At 46.8% G+C, this 15,992-nt stretch overlaps 1 protein-coding gene across 1 annotated transcript in view; it reads left to right on the top strand.

Moving 5' to 3' along the window:
• CPA2 (carboxypeptidase A2) overlaps positions 1–12,675 on the top strand; it is a 31,005-nt gene extending 18,330 nt beyond the window's left edge. The window contains exons 6-11 of the mRNA XM_030216386.1: positions 2,816–2,917; positions 5,430–5,540; positions 6,774–6,864; positions 8,543–8,742; positions 11,679–11,763; positions 12,483–12,675. Coding sequence (XP_030072246.1) covers positions 2,816–2,917; positions 5,430–5,540; positions 6,774–6,864; positions 8,543–8,742; positions 11,679–11,763; positions 12,483–12,670 — 777 coding nt within the window. The 3' untranslated portion in view covers positions 12,671–12,675. The remainder of the gene's footprint in view (positions 1–2,815; positions 2,918–5,429; positions 5,541–6,773; positions 6,865–8,542; positions 8,743–11,678; positions 11,764–12,482) is intronic.
• The last annotated feature ends 3,317 nt before the right edge of the window (positions 12,676–15,992 follow it).

Below are 15,992 nucleotides of genomic sequence, written 5' to 3'. Positions count from 1 at the left end.
GAAGGCTGCAGAGAGGTGAGATGGAGAGCGAACAGGGGCAGGCCAGAGTAAATCAAGCACCAGGGCTTGGGGCCACATCAAAGTTGCCTCTAGCCATACTTGGCTGCAGGCTGTGTAGTTTGGACACCCAAGCTTAGTAAATAAGGACTTTAGAAAAGCCACTGAATCTTCTACTGCAGAGGTTTAGACCTTGTCATCTTCTGACTGACCATATACAACACTTTCAGTGCTAATTCTTATTCCTGTATTGTAAGTGCTCAGATTATAAAAAGTAAAGCTTCACTCTCTGAAGTCCTTGGTTTGACCTGTTTCTGGTTCTTTTTAGTGGGATATTGGAACTGTTTTGCTCAGTATGTGAGCAAAATCTTTACCAGGATGTTCAGTGGAGGACTGGCCTAATGGTTAAAGCACTGGTCTTGCAATCCAGAGGTGGTCAGTTCAAATCCCACTGCTGCTCCTTGTGATCTTGGGCAAGTCATTTAACCCTCCATTGCCTCAGGTACAAACTTAGATTGTGAGCCCTCCTGGGACAGAGAAATATCCAGAGTACCTGAATGGAACTCACCTTGAGCTACTACTGAAAAAGGTGTGAGCAAAATCCAAATAAATTATTTGAGATTCTGTTGCTACTATCTGAGATTTTACATGGAATGTTGCTACTATTTGAGATTCTGTTGCTACTATTTGAGATTCTACATGGAATGTTAGTATTCCACTAGCAACATTGCAGATCAGCAACACTGCTGCGCAGGCTTCTGTTTCTGTGAGTCTGACGTCCTGCACGTATGTGCAGGACGTCAGACTCACAGAAACAGAAGCCTGCGCGGCCGCATTGCTGATCTGCAAGCGCAGGCTTCTACATGGAATGTTGCTACTGTTTGAGATTCTAGATGGAATGTTGAGGTTCTGTTGCTACTATTTGAGATTCTACATGGAATGTTGCTGAGTGGAGGAGTGGCCTAGTGGTTAGAGCACTGGTCTTGCAATCCAGAGGTGGCCGGTTCAAATCCCACTGCTGCTCCTTGTGATCTTGGGCAAGTCACTTAACCCTCCATTGCCTCAGGTACAAACTTAGAGTGTGAGCCCTCCTGGGACAGAGAAATATCCAGAGTACCTGAATGGAACTCACCTTGAGCTACTACTGAAAAAGGTGTGAGCAAAATCCAAATAAATAAATATATATGTGAGGGTAAAGGGTCATGCATTTGATATACTGCCTTCCTGCAGTACAACCAAAGCGGTTTACATATTGTATACAGATACTTTCTCTGTCCCTAGTAAGTGTTGTACCTGGGGCAATAGAGGATCAAGTGACTTTATTATTTATTTATTGCATTTGTATCCCACATTTTCCCACCTATTTGCGGGCTCAGTGTGGCTTACAATACATTGTGAATTATGGAAATACAATGTGTTATAGTACAATTATGGGTTACATTATGAGGAGATGTGGGAAGACAAAGTCAAGTCAAAACAACATTTAGAGCGTATAAACAGTGGAATGTTACAATGGGGAAAAGATAGGGCGATATAACAATAGCACGACAACCTTAGGGTGTAGCAATTTTATAAGTGGGTGGGGTATTAATTGTGGTGAAGATACGGGTAGTAGAATTCAGAAGAGAGTGTGTTGATGCATTTCTGTTAGTGTGTGTGGACTTCATGTGACTTGCCCAGGGTTATACGGAACTGCAGTGGGAATCAAACCCAGTTTCCCTGGTTCTCAACCCAATGGCTACTCCTCCACTTTTTGATGTTACTGTTAAGTTGGTCATAAGAGGCAAATTCAATAAACTGTTTGCCTGGAGAGCCTTCTGGTGGCAAAGCAGGTAATATTCTTGGGTTGGAGATACTCCTCAGCCCCATCATGTTGGCAGTGGAGAAACAGCCTATAGAAGCCAATGCAAATAAAAAAGTTGATTGTATGAGTTCCGGACAGATCATTTGTATGTGTTCAGCAGGGACGTAGCTAGGTGGGGCCACAGGGGCATGGGCCCCCACAGATTTAGCCCTGGCCCCCTCTGCTTTTGACACCCCCCCCCCCCCCGCCGCCGACAATCCCTTCCACTTTCGACCCCCCTCCTGCTGCTGCCGCCACGTACCTTTACTGGTGGGGGTCCCCAACCCCCGCCAGCCGAAGTCGCTGATCTGTTTCTGTGAATCCTGACTCCTGACGTCCTGCACATGTGCATGCAGGATATCAGGAGTCAGGACTCATAGAAACAGATCAGCGAATGTGCCTGAGACCGGTACTGAAGAAGACTTCAGCAGGTGGGAGTTGGGGACCCCCGCCAGCAAAGGTACCTGGGGGCGGCAGAGATGGGGGAGGGTCGGCGGCGGAGGGTTGAAAGTGGCGGGGGTCGGCAGCGGGCTAAACTGTGCCCCCCTACCTCGGGCTCTGGACCCCCCTTCCGCCGAGGTCTGGCTACGCCCCTGATGTTCAGAGCCTTGCACATAAAGCAAGGAATGAAGTGCTCAGAGATATTGGACTGACAGTAGTGTGTATGGGGGTGTTTTTTCTTTATTTCTTATTGTCCTAGGAGGCGGGAATTGGGGGAGTGGGGGTGAAGCTGATGGCTGAGACCAGAGGTAGGATATGCAGAAAAAATGCTTGCCAACACGTTGAAGCTGGGGTACAAAAAGCTTTTTCAAAAATAAGGGGTGGGAGGAGAGTGAAAAGTGAAATAACTTTCAATGTTATGTTGTTGGTTGCAGGACACTGTGACCCGGATAAGATGTGCAGTGTTAGGACACTGTTCTATATTCAGCAGAAAGACGATTTAAACGTTGTTTTTTTGGTTTGATTATATCACAGTTCAGCACTGGAGGAATCAACCGACCTGCCATTTGGCTTGATAGCGGCATCCACGCCCGAGAATGGGTCACTCAGGCTACAGGTCTCTGGATCGCACACAAGGTGATTTCAGTATATGCGTACCGTGTTTTACCCAGAATATTATCCCGTCTAGTAAACAAGACTGAACAATTTGTGCAACCTGAGGGGTGATTTAGCCATTGTTGCAAAATGTGCCCCTGAGATCTTTCATGCTCAGAAGAGCGGGTAGGTCTTTGGCTCCGTTTCTGAACCCTTCAACAGTTGAATGCTCCTTACCAACCTCGCCCTGGCTACATGGTTCCAGTGCTCTCAAACATGCCAAATTGTGCAAGCTCTTTAGAGGAAGATTTGCAGAGACAGGGGAGATAGAAACACAATGGAAGCAGAGAAGCTAGGACTGTGACCATAGAAAAGTGATAGCAATCTTGGATGAAAACAGAAGTCTTCTTCACAATAGATAAAAGGTGAAAACTTTACTTCCTGAAAAGGAGGGAGGGGAGTCCTTTTTCAGTATTTCCTACAACTTCCACTGTTTCCTGAAAACTTACTGTTCAAGCACTGGCTAGGGCCCTTCACCACTTCACCTTAAGATCTCACAGGATTGGATTCCAGGGCAATAGAAGTGGGAGGAGCTGGTACATTGATTCAGGAGATAGTTAAGGAAAGTCCTGGTTTTATTATTTGGTGATTCAGCACACTGAGGGCCAGATGCACTAAACTTAAGGAGCCATTAACGAGCAAGTAGTAAACCCTGGCATGCACTAAAGATTTTTTTCCCCCGACGACGCTAACGAAAACGGAATGCAGATGAGCAAATTGTGTAGAAACCCTATTGTAATGAGATGCACTAACCTTTTCCGATTGCCTTAACGCTGGAAAATCTAATGAGAGGTCTGTACCTCTCGTTGGGGCTGCCCGGGATTGAAAAACTGCTACAAAAGTAACAAAAACAAAAAATCGGGGGAAAAAAGTCAAGTGCCGTCATCCCCCCCCCCCCCCAGCTAAACGCGTTGTGATTGGCTCAGGGACTTCCAGGTCTTTCAGTTGAGTGAAGCACGGCCAAAAATAAACATTTTTATTATTGCGGGGGGGGGGGGGGGGGGGGAAGGCGGCCAAAATGGGTGTTTTTTTTTGGATGGGCGTCCTCAACTGCACTGTCCTCTGGATTGAGGCGCATCGGAGGGGGTGAGCAGCGTGGCGTCTTCGGGGTGGGGGGATGACGGCCAAAATAGACATTTTTATTATTGCAGGGGGGAGGCGGCCAAAATGAGTGGTTTTTTTGGATGGGCGTCCTCAACTGCACTGAGCTGCATCAGAGGGAGTTTGCGGCGCGACGTCTTCGGGCGGCACAGGGAAACGTATTTGGCATGCACAGAGCAGTCAGCATAATGCCTGGCTGCTCTGCGCATGCTCGACCGGCCGATTGGCCGAGTGTTTAACGATGGAATAGAGAATGCAAGTGAGCTACAACGAGCAGCTTATTTGCATTCCCTTTCCTTAATGCATGCCCGTTCCTTACCGATTCGCTAAGGGAATCGGTAAGGGAAGGGCTCTAACGATTGTTTAGTGCATCTGGGCCTGAGAGGTATGAGATATTATTAGGTAGCTGACGGTCACAGGCAATGAATGCTTCCTCTAGGCTGTGCAAGAGTTATCCAACTGCATTGCTGCCATTGGGGGGAGGGGGGTAGTCATTCAATATTGTGTTTTCAACTATAAAGTAGTGCCCCCAGCTCACCCCCCCCCCCCCCCCCCACTTGCCAGAACTTTCACTTTGGGTACTTGGCAGCCACCTGCTGGGCTGTTTGTTAAATTGTATCCACTTGAAATTCGGGGGCCCTTTTACTAAACCGCATAAGCGTCTACGTGAGTCAGCTGCGTGAGTTCTTGTGCCGCGCAGAGAGCTGCCGGGTTCTGCTTGGCGGCTGAGCAACCCCGAGGTTCACCTGTGGTGACCGCCGTTCCCCGGGAGTTGAGCCCCCAGGTGCAGGCGGCCCAGGGTTTTTTAATCGCTAAAAGTTAACCGGTTATGCTGATAGTCAGCGCTAACTGGATCGTTTTTAGCATTCAAGATAGGCCTACTATTTATGCCGCTTATTTTTAACTGCTAAATATAGCTGGTTTAGCACTGAATATCTGCACCTATCCAACTATGTCATGCGATATAGCCGGTTAGTATCTAGGCGCTATCCGGCAATATTCAGTGGAGATAACTGGTTATCTTCCTCTGAACATTAGTGGTTAGATGCTGATATGCTATTTAACCAGTCAGCGGCCATGACTGGCCAGTTAAATAGCTTTGAATATCTGGGGTGGGGGTGGGGGGTAGGTGCACAAATGTGCATTCTATCCAAGCTCTGCCCATGTGAACACCCACCTGCAAACCACATGCCATTGCATTTAGGTTCAATGTTGTAGAAAAGTGTGTACCGTCATTCACATTCCTATGTATGCATATACACTGGTATTCTGGTCATTTACATATATTCCTGGTCCCTAGCTCTTGTCGTCCTCTTTAGAGAATTAGCCCCACAGCTCTTGACTTTTAAACTATTCCAAGCTCTGCTAACAGAGGTTCTGTCTCTGCACTCAGCTTGCTGCAGATTACGGAATGGATTCTGCCATCACGTCACTGCTGAACAACCTGGACATCTATCTCCTGATTGTTACAAACCCTGATGGATATGTGTTCACTCATACTGATGTGAGTATCCCAGTATCATACACCAACTCGAACAGTATCACTCACAGTTCTGTGAGAATCTTAGCTATCATCTATGAGACAAATACAGCATCATTCATATCACCATGAGTTATTCCAGTGTCATATACATGACACCTACTATAGGTCACATAGCTGATGGATACAGTATCAATACACATTTTTATGTTTCTCAGAGTTATACACCCAAGATATGGCACCACTGTGTTTATTATATTCATCTCCAAGACTATCCCCCTAATTGTATAAAATTGGGCATCCAACTTTACGCTTAGCACTCAAAGTTCGGCGCCCAATTCATAGAATAATGTCAATTGTGTGCACAACTTAATGTAATAATTGGCTGATAATTAGAGTTAATAATCAATTATTGGCATTACTTGGGACTAATTGGCAGTTCCACGTGCAGCTGACCTTAGTCTCTATTCTAGAAGTTGAGCGCACAATTTCTGTCACATGCAACTTCTAGGGGGCGTGGCCGAGGGAGGGGTATGGGTGAGTCAGGGGTGTGCCTCTAAGTTACATGCACAGGTTATACAATACTGGGGTTATTCATCTAATTGCCAACAGTTAGGCACCCAAGACACCCCGACCCTCTAGCATTGCGCCCCCCCCCAACTGCGGTTTACCATCTCTCTCCCCCCCCCCCACCCCGAGCCTACTTTTTTGTGGTTGTTGTTTTCAAAAGCTGGCAGCGGCAATGACCCCCATACACTGCCCTGGCGCCAGCATCTCCTCTGTCTTGCTGCTGCTGCTGCTACTGCCTTTTGAAAAACAAAAAAAGAAGGTAGGCTGTGAAGGGGAGGTGAGGAAGGAATGAGGAAGGATGCCGCTCCATAATTAGCGCTGCCTGAGGCCCCCACCTCAGTTAGCCTAATGGTAGGGCCACCACTGCACAATCACTTACAGCAGCCTTTGACATGGCATAAGAAACTGCAAACTTCGATTAGTATTCTATAATGGCAGCTATAATGCCGTTATAGAATTTGCTCAACGTGCATCATTTCAGCACTGTTTCTTGAATTTACCCCATATGTCTCGTTCATTCTGTAAGTATCCTCATGTCACAAATCCAAGCGTGTGCACCTTTTAGACCTCCGTATCTGTCACTTCCCCTAAGAACATATCTTTTCACCCTGCTCAGGCAGAACATGTTTCTTACAGAATAGCCAATACAGATGCCTTGCACAGAATTTGCCTTTCTTTGAATCGTAGAACCGTTTGTGGCGAAAGACTCGCTCCAAAAGTGCTGGAAGCACCTGCATCGGGGTCGACCCAAACAGAAACTGGAATGCAGGATTTGGAGGTAAAGCAGTGTGAGGACGTACTGAAAATGTGCCGGTAGGAAGTGTCACCTCCGGTACAATAGTTCTGAGATCCAGGCTAAAGTCTTTCTTTGTTCATTAATAAGAAGAGGCAACAGGAATGAGCACGGAATCTACTGTACCTTAAGTTCCTGGAGACGTGGCATCCATGATAACCAGTGTTATGAGGTATCGTGTTACTAATAATGTGTCACTGTAAAATACTAATTAACTATAGTAACGGCGTTACTATGGTTAATTACATTTTGACTGGTAACGCAGCGATTACTTCACATTGCCGCCGCCGGCCAGGGGTGGCAGCATCTTTCCTTTGCTCTGAGCCTGCGTGGCTCCTGTGGGAATGTACGTGCCTCAGTGACTGCTTACCTGGGGTCCTCCAAGATGTTCAAGTATCGCCTCCTCCTCCATTCAATAATCCAGTGCAGCTGTACTTGCTCTCTACTCTACCTGGGCTGTTGCAGCAAGGCTCACACTGATACCCACATGGGCCAGTGACATCAGAGGTCTACTGGTATGTGCATGCGTGTGCTGACCTCCACATGCAGCCAGAAGATTGGAGGTCGGTACACACACGCATATGTGAGTCTTGCTGCATTAGCCTGGGCAGACAGCAAATGTGGCTATGCTGAATTATTGAAGCGAGGACTCGGAGGAACTTGCTTCATGGTGCCAGAGACAGAGTTAACCAAGGAGGTGAGGACTCAGAGGACTTGCTTCACAGCAGGGGCATAGCCAGACCTCGCAGTGGGAGGGGGCCAGAGCCCGAAGTGGGGGGCACATATTGGTCTGCTGCCTCACTGCCACCCTCTCCCAACCCCGCCAGGTGAAGTGTTGTGCCGCCGCATTGTCTGCCCTGCTCTGTATTCCCCTCACGTCCTAACGCTCCTTTTAGTGAAATTGAGTATTTGCTGCAGCAGGGTGGGGGTGGGGGGGGAGGGCGAGGCGATGGCAGGGGGGAGGGCGGCGGCAGAGCGGTAGACCAATATGTGCCCCCCACCTCAGGCTCTGGCCCCCTCCCACCATGAGGTCTGGCTACGTCCCAAGCAAAACCAGGGGCCCAGAGGAAATTTGGGGGGCCCAGGCCCCCATGGCCCCACGTAGCTACGCCACTGCTTCACAGTGCCAGAGACGGTTAATTGAGGGGAAGCGAGGACTCGAGGCCTTGCTGCACAATGCTAGTTAACTGTCCTTGGTCCCTGGTCCGTGGTTTTGCCACCAAAAGCTGTAGCCCTGTCTATACAAATTTGGCCTCACGATAGCTTTTAACTTGTTTAGCCGCTACTGTTGCGGTGGTTTGGAGAAGCAGTGGCAGTGGCAGGGCTGACAGTGGGAGGTGCAGAAAATAGGACATGCAGGGGCCGCGGGACACCTGAGAGCACGAGACCCTGTGCGGCCGCTCCTGTCACCCCTGCCTATGACTGGCCTTGGGTAAATCAGCCACTTTTTAACGTTGTCAGTGTAGTGTGCCCTCAGTGTTATTGGTGCAGTGTACCGTTCCTCATTGTAGATTCAGTGATCCCTTTCTTGTTTAAATAGTGCTGTCTGTGTGAATTAGAAGTAACACATTGGTATATGCGATTGCGAGGTAAATGCAGCAGGGAGGTAAGTGACTCAGTCCTTTTCCCACTTCACATTTTCCCTTCGTTTTTCCACTTGCAGGACCTGGTGCCAGCAACAACCCCTGCTCAGATTCATACCACGGGCCCCAGGCTGAATCTGAGGTGGAAGTGAAATCTGTGGTGAACTTTATCAAGAGACATGGGAACATCAAGGCTTTTATCAGCATTCACAGCTACTCCCAGCTCCTCATGTTCCCTTACGGTTACAAATGCACCAACGTAGTTGACTATTCTGAGCTGGTAAGTTCCTGCTGTGCTTCAGCAAACCAGCAGCTTCCCAAGGAAATTACACCTGTAACATAACAGCAAAAGGATGGCTCTTCTCTGTTGTTCACAGGGTGGGCCCAATCATTAGGCGGTTGCCTAGGGCAGCAGCTTCTACGGGGCAGCAAAAAGCAACCAGTCAAAGCAAAACAGTAGGCCCCGACAGCCACATAAACTCAAACAACCGTCAGGACGTACTGTAACCTACATTTTTAAAGGATATTGTACGGTGATAATGACTATTGAGTGTAGGAGTGGCCTAGTGGTTAGGGTGGTGGACTTTGGTCCTGGGGAACTGAGGAACTGAGTTCGATTCCCGGCACAGGCAGCTCCTTGTGACTCTGGGCAAGTCACTTAACCCTCCATTGCCTGCCACATTGAGCCTGCCATGAGTGGGAAAGCGCTGAGTACAAATGTAACAAAAATAAAATAATTATCACAATATAGAACTCAGAAGCACTTGTTACGATAATTTGTAGAACATCTACAAAGGACATTTTGAAATACCTGTTCTCTCTGAAGAACATTGATTTTTGACCACTGAGGCATGCGCATGTGGCGCTGAAACACGGCCCATGTCGGGTCATTTACATTAAAGATTGTATCATTGTTCCAACCTTGGAGGCCATTTTGTGCTTTGTTTTGCTGTGGGGAACCTTTGGGTCAGATTCATGGAGACAGAGAACCCATTAGGGGGGGAGGGGGCCCGGGGGGGCCGGGATGTCTTCCTCTTCTTTCCACCCCCATCCAACGTCTCCCTCACCTTCCTGGACTAACTTTAAAATGCATTGTTCTTCACAGAGGGGGTCACCGGTCAGGCAGCGATTCTGATATGCTGCCTGTGACCTCCTCGGTGCTTTCCCTCTGCTGTGGTCCAGGTCCACCCACCTTTGATGCAACTTCCTGTTTCTGCCTAGAAAAGAGAGAGGGAGAAATGTTGGGTCTGGGGTGGAAGGAAGGGAGGGATGCTGAACAATGGGATGGAGGGGGAGGAAAGAGATGCTGCATCAAGGAAGGGAGGGAAGAAGAACTGCCAATACTGCACCCCCCTCCCCACGCATGTTTGTTTTTTATGGATTCATGAAAGTTGAGCAGGGATGGGGGGGGGAGGGCAACAGCTCTGAAATACTGCTGCTGGTTGTAGAACTTGGAGAGTTCTGGTCGCTGGACCTGAGGAGGTGGTCATCAACTGGTGAGGCCTGGGGATCCCCATGAGCCACAGCAAGGGAGATGTTAATTTTTGGGGGCCTAAGCCTAAAGTGGGGGTCCCATTTTCCCCCTTGTGTTTATGCCACTGATTATGTTCAGAACAAAATGAAATGCAGTTCTGTTTTTATTTTCTCCAGTGTTGCAGTATTTGTCGAGTTTAACTTCTTGGGGTTGCCAGTTCATATTTCTATTTTAAATTTGTGATCCCTTATTCTGTACTTGGTGAAGGTCTGTCTGTGTTTTGTGGCTGGAGAAGATATTTACATTTGTGTTATGTGTGGTAGTAACGGCATGTGGGGAAATTGGGGGAGGAGCAGGAAGGAGAAGGGATTGAGGGCCCCCCCCCTCAATTTTTGCCCTGGGCCCCAGCATGTCTAACACTGGCCCTGGGCCCATGACTTGAGAGTACTGTGCTTTTCCTGGGCTCTTTCCATTCTAGTACCCAGTACCCTCTACCACTAGGGCATTGCAGGTGATTGCCCCCTAGTGGTAGAGAACACAAGCAGCACTCTGCCCTTTTAGGATCTGTGAGCGTTAACCAGATTGGCTTAACATATCCTCCTTTTGGGACTATAGTGGAGGGCCAAATGGTTCTTTTTGGGTACTACAGGTGTTCCTCTCCTACCTGAACCTTGGATCGCGATTTTCTTCGTGTACATGTGTAAGTCAGTTTCTCTGTGCATGTGGAGTGTTTGATGACTTATGCACATACCAGTAAGGACAAACATGGTGTGCCCTACATATGCTGTGTTGTGTTACAAAAAGAAAGCATGAGAAGTCAAACAGAATACACTTAAAGAGCATGTTCAAGGAAGTCGTGTGGGTAATACATAGGTCACAAACTACTACTACTACTACTGCTTATCATTTCTAAAGCGCTACTAGACGTACCCAGCGCTGTACACTTGAACATGAAGAGACAGTCCCTGCTCAACAGAGCTTACAATCTAATTAAGACAAACAGGACGAATAAGGGGTAAGGACAAAGAGTAGCAAGATTCCGGAATCCCAAAGAGTAGCAAGATTCCGGAATTCCCTAAGAGTAGCAAGATTCCACGCAGAATTCCAAAGAGTAGCAACATTCTGAAATCCCAAAGACTACTACTACTTATCATTTCTATAGCGCTACTAGACGTACGCAGCGCTGTACACTTGAACATGAAGAGACAGTCCCTGCTCGACAGAGCTTACAATCTAATTAGGACAGACAAACAGGACAAACAAGAGATAAGGGAATATTAAAGTGAGGATGATGAAATAAGGGTTCTGAACAAGTGAATAAGGGTTAGGAGTTAAAAGCAGCATCAAAAAGGTGGGCTTTTAGCTTAGATTTGAAGACGGCCAGAGATGGAGCTTGACGTACCGGCTCAGGAAGTCTATTCTAGGCATATGGTGCAGCAAGATAAAAGGAACGGAGTTAGCAGTGGAGGAGAAGGGTGCAGATAAGAGAGATTTACCCAGTGAACGGAGTTCCCTGGGAGGAATGTAGGGAGAGATGAGAGTGGAGAGGTACTGAGGAGCTGCAGAGTGAATGCACTTATAGGTCAATAAAAGGAGTTTGAACTGTATGCGGAAACGGATAGGAAGCCAGTGAAGTGACTTGAGGAGAAGGCTAATATGAGCATAACGACACTAACGAAATATTAGTCGTGCAGCAGAAAGGAAGTGCCTACCTAACCTTTTTTTTGTTTATGTCTCCCCAGAATGCCGTGGCGGAATCTGCCGCCAGTGCTCTGACCTCACTCTACGGCACTGCCTACACAGTGGGACCCATCTGTACTGTGATCTGTAAGTATAAGTCTTCTCCTCAGTATAGCATGGTGCGTTTCCACCAGAAGGGCATCGTCCAACCTTTCACCTCTAGCAAATTCCTTAGCTTCAGAACTGGGAGTCCAAATATGCAAAGAATCCTAATTTATAATGAAGGAAAAAAAAGCGAATGCTTTAGGAAGTCAGTTTTCTCTACTCACTTATTTTAGAATTAAAAAAGGAAAACAGCTGGGAGCAACTCATACCCGCTGCACACACTCACTATCCTTTTGAGCTAAGTATTAGGTTTTTTTCTGTGCGCAGTTGGACATACTTTCCTTTCAACTGGCTGTGGGATTACTGCCTTGAGTGTTTTTTTGTTTTCTGGGTAGTTTTCATCTGTTTTTTTTTTTTGGGGGGGGGGGGGGGGAATATAGGGTTTTTTTTTCTCTCTGTTGGAGTTTTTTCCCCTGTGTTCTTTGTTTTGGATGGTTTCCTGTTGTGGACAAATCTCCCACTGTGCCTTTGGGAGATTTGAGGTCTATTTATTCATCTTTAAATCTACCTGTTTTCACTCAACGCAGTCTCCCTCTGTTAGTTAAGCAGAAAACTATGTTTTGTTGTGCAAGAGGGCGGCCATTAAAAACCATTTTTGTCACAGTACAAAGGGATACAGGGGGTTTTGTGCTGTTATCCCAGTACCGGATCCACCCTGCCAGCCCTTTCCCATGTAATGCCTTGTTCCCTCTTTTGTTCAGATCAAGCCAGCGGAGGTAGCATCGACTGGTCCTATGATTATGGCATTAAATACTCTTTTGCCTTTGAGCTGCGGGACACGGGGGCCTATGGGTTTCTGCTGCCAGCCAATCAGATCATCCCAACAGCTGAAGAGACCTGGCTGGGTCTGAAGAAGATTTGTAAGCACGTGCAAGACAACCCTTATTAAATGGATCATGTATCACATCTGCGAGAGCGCTTTCTTCGGAACTTTATGACTCTTTATATTGGACGTTCAGAAGGTATCGTGGCCTAGTAAGATTTCTATTAAAAGAACCCACACTTTTAGATAACACGAAGCATTAATTAAAGGCTGGTCTATCCCACAAGCAAGTGGATGCAGTTGATGAGATTCCAGTTGAGCCTCCTTCTGCAAAAAGACTTTTGGCTATTCTTAGTATGTAGTCTCGGTTTCTTCTGTTTGAAATCAGCATGATTGTTACCAGAACGCAACTGGACTGAGGCTGTCTGAAAGCAAGAGCTGTTAAAGTCTGGGCCATGTGTCAGCTCTGTAATTTCATTTCCAGGGATTACTGTCATTCTTGAGTTAGGGGCACAATGTGTCTCTAAATTCTGAAAATGTATGATGTCTCTCTAAAGAAAATTATATGTCTTAAGTAGCAACGATCCCCTTGTGTCCTGTATGACTTGAATTTATTTATTTATTTGTTGCATTTGTATCCCACATTTCCCCACCTATTTGCAGGCTCAATGTGGCTGACAGTTTTCCGTCATAGCATTCGCCAATCCAGAGTGAAAGGTACAATTGGTATTACATAAAGAAACGTGGATGACATAATAAAATTAAGCAATCGGGTATAGAGAGAAAACATTCTAAATATCAGATAGGTGGTGGTGTGTTACAGCTCCTATTATGGATCATTGTGGTATGCCTTGTTAAAGAGATGAGTCTTCAGTGATTTACGAAAGTTGATTAGGTCGTAAACTGTTTTCAGGTCAAATGACAGTGTATTCCAGAACTGCGTACTCATATAGGAAAAGGTGGACGCATGTATTAATCTGTATTTTAGTCCTTTACAGCTGGGGAAGTGAAGATTCAAGAATGTGTGTGCTGATCTTTTAGCATAAACATAAAGGAATCCTGTTCAGAAGGAAAGGATCCTCAGGAGCTTAACCAAGTTTGGATAGCAGAGCCGGTAGTGGGAGGCGGGGCTGGAGGTTGGGAGGTGGGGATAGTGCGGGGCAGACTTATACGGTCTGTGCCAGAGCCAGTGGTGGGAGGCAGGACTGGAGGTTGGGAGGCAGGGATAGCGCTGGGCAGACTTATACGGTCTGTGCCAGAGCCAGTGGTGGGAGGCAGGACTGGAGGTAGGGAGGCAGGGATAGCGCTGGGCAGACTTATACGGTCTATGCCAGAGCCGGTGGTTGGGAGGCGGGGCTAGTGCTGGGCAGACTTATACGGTCTATGCCAGAGCCGGTGGTTGGGAGGCGGGGCTAGTGCTGGGCAGACTTATACGGTCTGTGCCCTGAAGAGCACAGGTACAAATCAAAGTAGGGTATACACAAAAGTAGCACACATGAGTTGTCTTGTTGGGCAGACTGGATGGACCGTGCAGGTCTTTTTCTGCCGTCATCTACTATATTACTATGTTACATTCCTAGGTGGCAAGTCAATAAGGTCTAACATGTAGGCTGGGGCATCTCCGTGAATGATTTTATCAACCAGAGTGCAGACCTTGAACGTAATACGTTCTTTAAGTGGAAGCCAGTGTAACTTTTCTCTTAGGGGTTTGGCTTGTATGGCTGTCTGGCCGAATAATTTATATTTTGCCGTTACATGTGTTACTTTGGAGTGCAGTGTACAGCTCAGATCTTTTTTTCTTCCTTACCCATAACCTCATCGGACCAGGGCTAACTGTTGTTTCTGACGTCTTCAACTGAAAACATCCATTCTTTTTCACCCGATAATGACTCGGCCTGAGAATCGCCCATTAAAATAGCAGAAAATACACATATCTTTGTGATGGCCATAAATTTCTGGAGGTTGGCAATCCTGGCCATGGCTCATTTTTAGCTCCAGTGATGTGGCTTAGGACACAGGTACATGTAGTGATGGTAAAGCAGAAGAATTCTTGAGAGCTTTGCATCTCCTTTCCCACAACTTAGTACATTTTGCCCCCCCCCCCCCCTCCCCAGGCATTTTACTGACAGCAAAAGCGTTGGATGTTCAGGTGACAATCATGGTATTGTCTGAGTAATTCAAGGGGATTTAATGAAGACAGGAGACGGAATGACGTCAAAAAGTTGAAGCCATGCCCCCCCCCTCCCATCTCCCCATGAAGCTGCCATATTGGAGACACCCAAACAATAGCATTCACTATTGAAAACAATAGCAAGTTATTTTATTAAACCTCCTAGTTTTTGCATATAAACTTCCACTGAAACTTCCAGTTGTTCCATCATGGGTATGGCCTCATATTTATTGGTGGGGGTAGGGAACCTCCACGGTACTTCCTGTTGTAACATTGTCCAATTAGCTACATTGGTTTGAGTATCACCTCCTATCCAGTGCTAAATACCTGGATTTTATTTAACTGCCACAGCCGGTGTTTAAAAAAAATCGCTGACTGTCACAGCAGAGTAATCTATATAATAAAACTCACCCTCAATGTTCTGAAGACACTGACATCACTGAAGCCAAGCCACTGACGTCACTTCCTTCATGAAGCGTTCGTGGTGGTGAAGCCACCGAAATCACCAAGTCTCTGGGCCCCGCCCTCGCGTCAAACGTGATGACGTCGAGGGCGGAGCAATGGCGTCACACATCGAGGGTGGAGCAATGGCGTCAGTGGCTTCAGAACGAAGAAGGTGATGAAGGTGCGTTGTCGAGGTGCGGAGCAATGGCGTCAGTGGCTTCACAACGACGAAGGGGTAGGGAGGGGGGGTTGGGGAGGAAAACCTTGCTAGCGCCCGTTTCATTTGCTCCAGAAACGGGCCTTTTTTACTAGTCATATATAAGATATCTACAGGTGTCGATGTATTTTTAGTTGTTGTAGGAGGAAAAGCCTCAAACAAATATTGGGAAACTCCTTTGTCAATACTTCAATCGACTTTTGGGAGGCCCACACATTCATCACCGGCAGAAAAACCTCCTCTCTTTATTATTCTTGAATGTTCATATAACCTATTCACAGTTGCTCTTGAACCAAAATATGAAAAGAAGCTTATCTTTCCAGCCGACCAGTCTCTCGATCAATCTAACCACAGCCCGACTTTGGCCAAGGTTTCGAATCCTGCATCAGGGTCCGCGGTGTCTCTCGGCTGGTTTCTGTAAAAGAGCAGATTGGTTACATCGCTTATTTATTTGTTGCATTTGTATCCCACATTTTCCCACCTCTTTGCAGGCTCGATGTGGCTTACAATACATCGTGAATGGTGGAAATAAATAAGTAAACAGACATTTTGTGTTACAAAAGGATATAGGGGAGCATGATAATGATAAAACATGGTAGTAATATAGCAAGCAAATA

This window comes from Microcaecilia unicolor, chromosome 10 (genome assembly GCF_901765095.1).
Source record: "Microcaecilia unicolor chromosome 10, aMicUni1.1, whole genome shotgun sequence".
In the NCBI taxonomy this organism is placed as follows: domain Eukaryota; kingdom Metazoa; phylum Chordata; class Amphibia; order Gymnophiona; family Siphonopidae; genus Microcaecilia; species Microcaecilia unicolor.
Note: the sequence above shows the minus strand (reverse complement) of the source record. Positions and strands in the feature narration are given on the sequence as shown.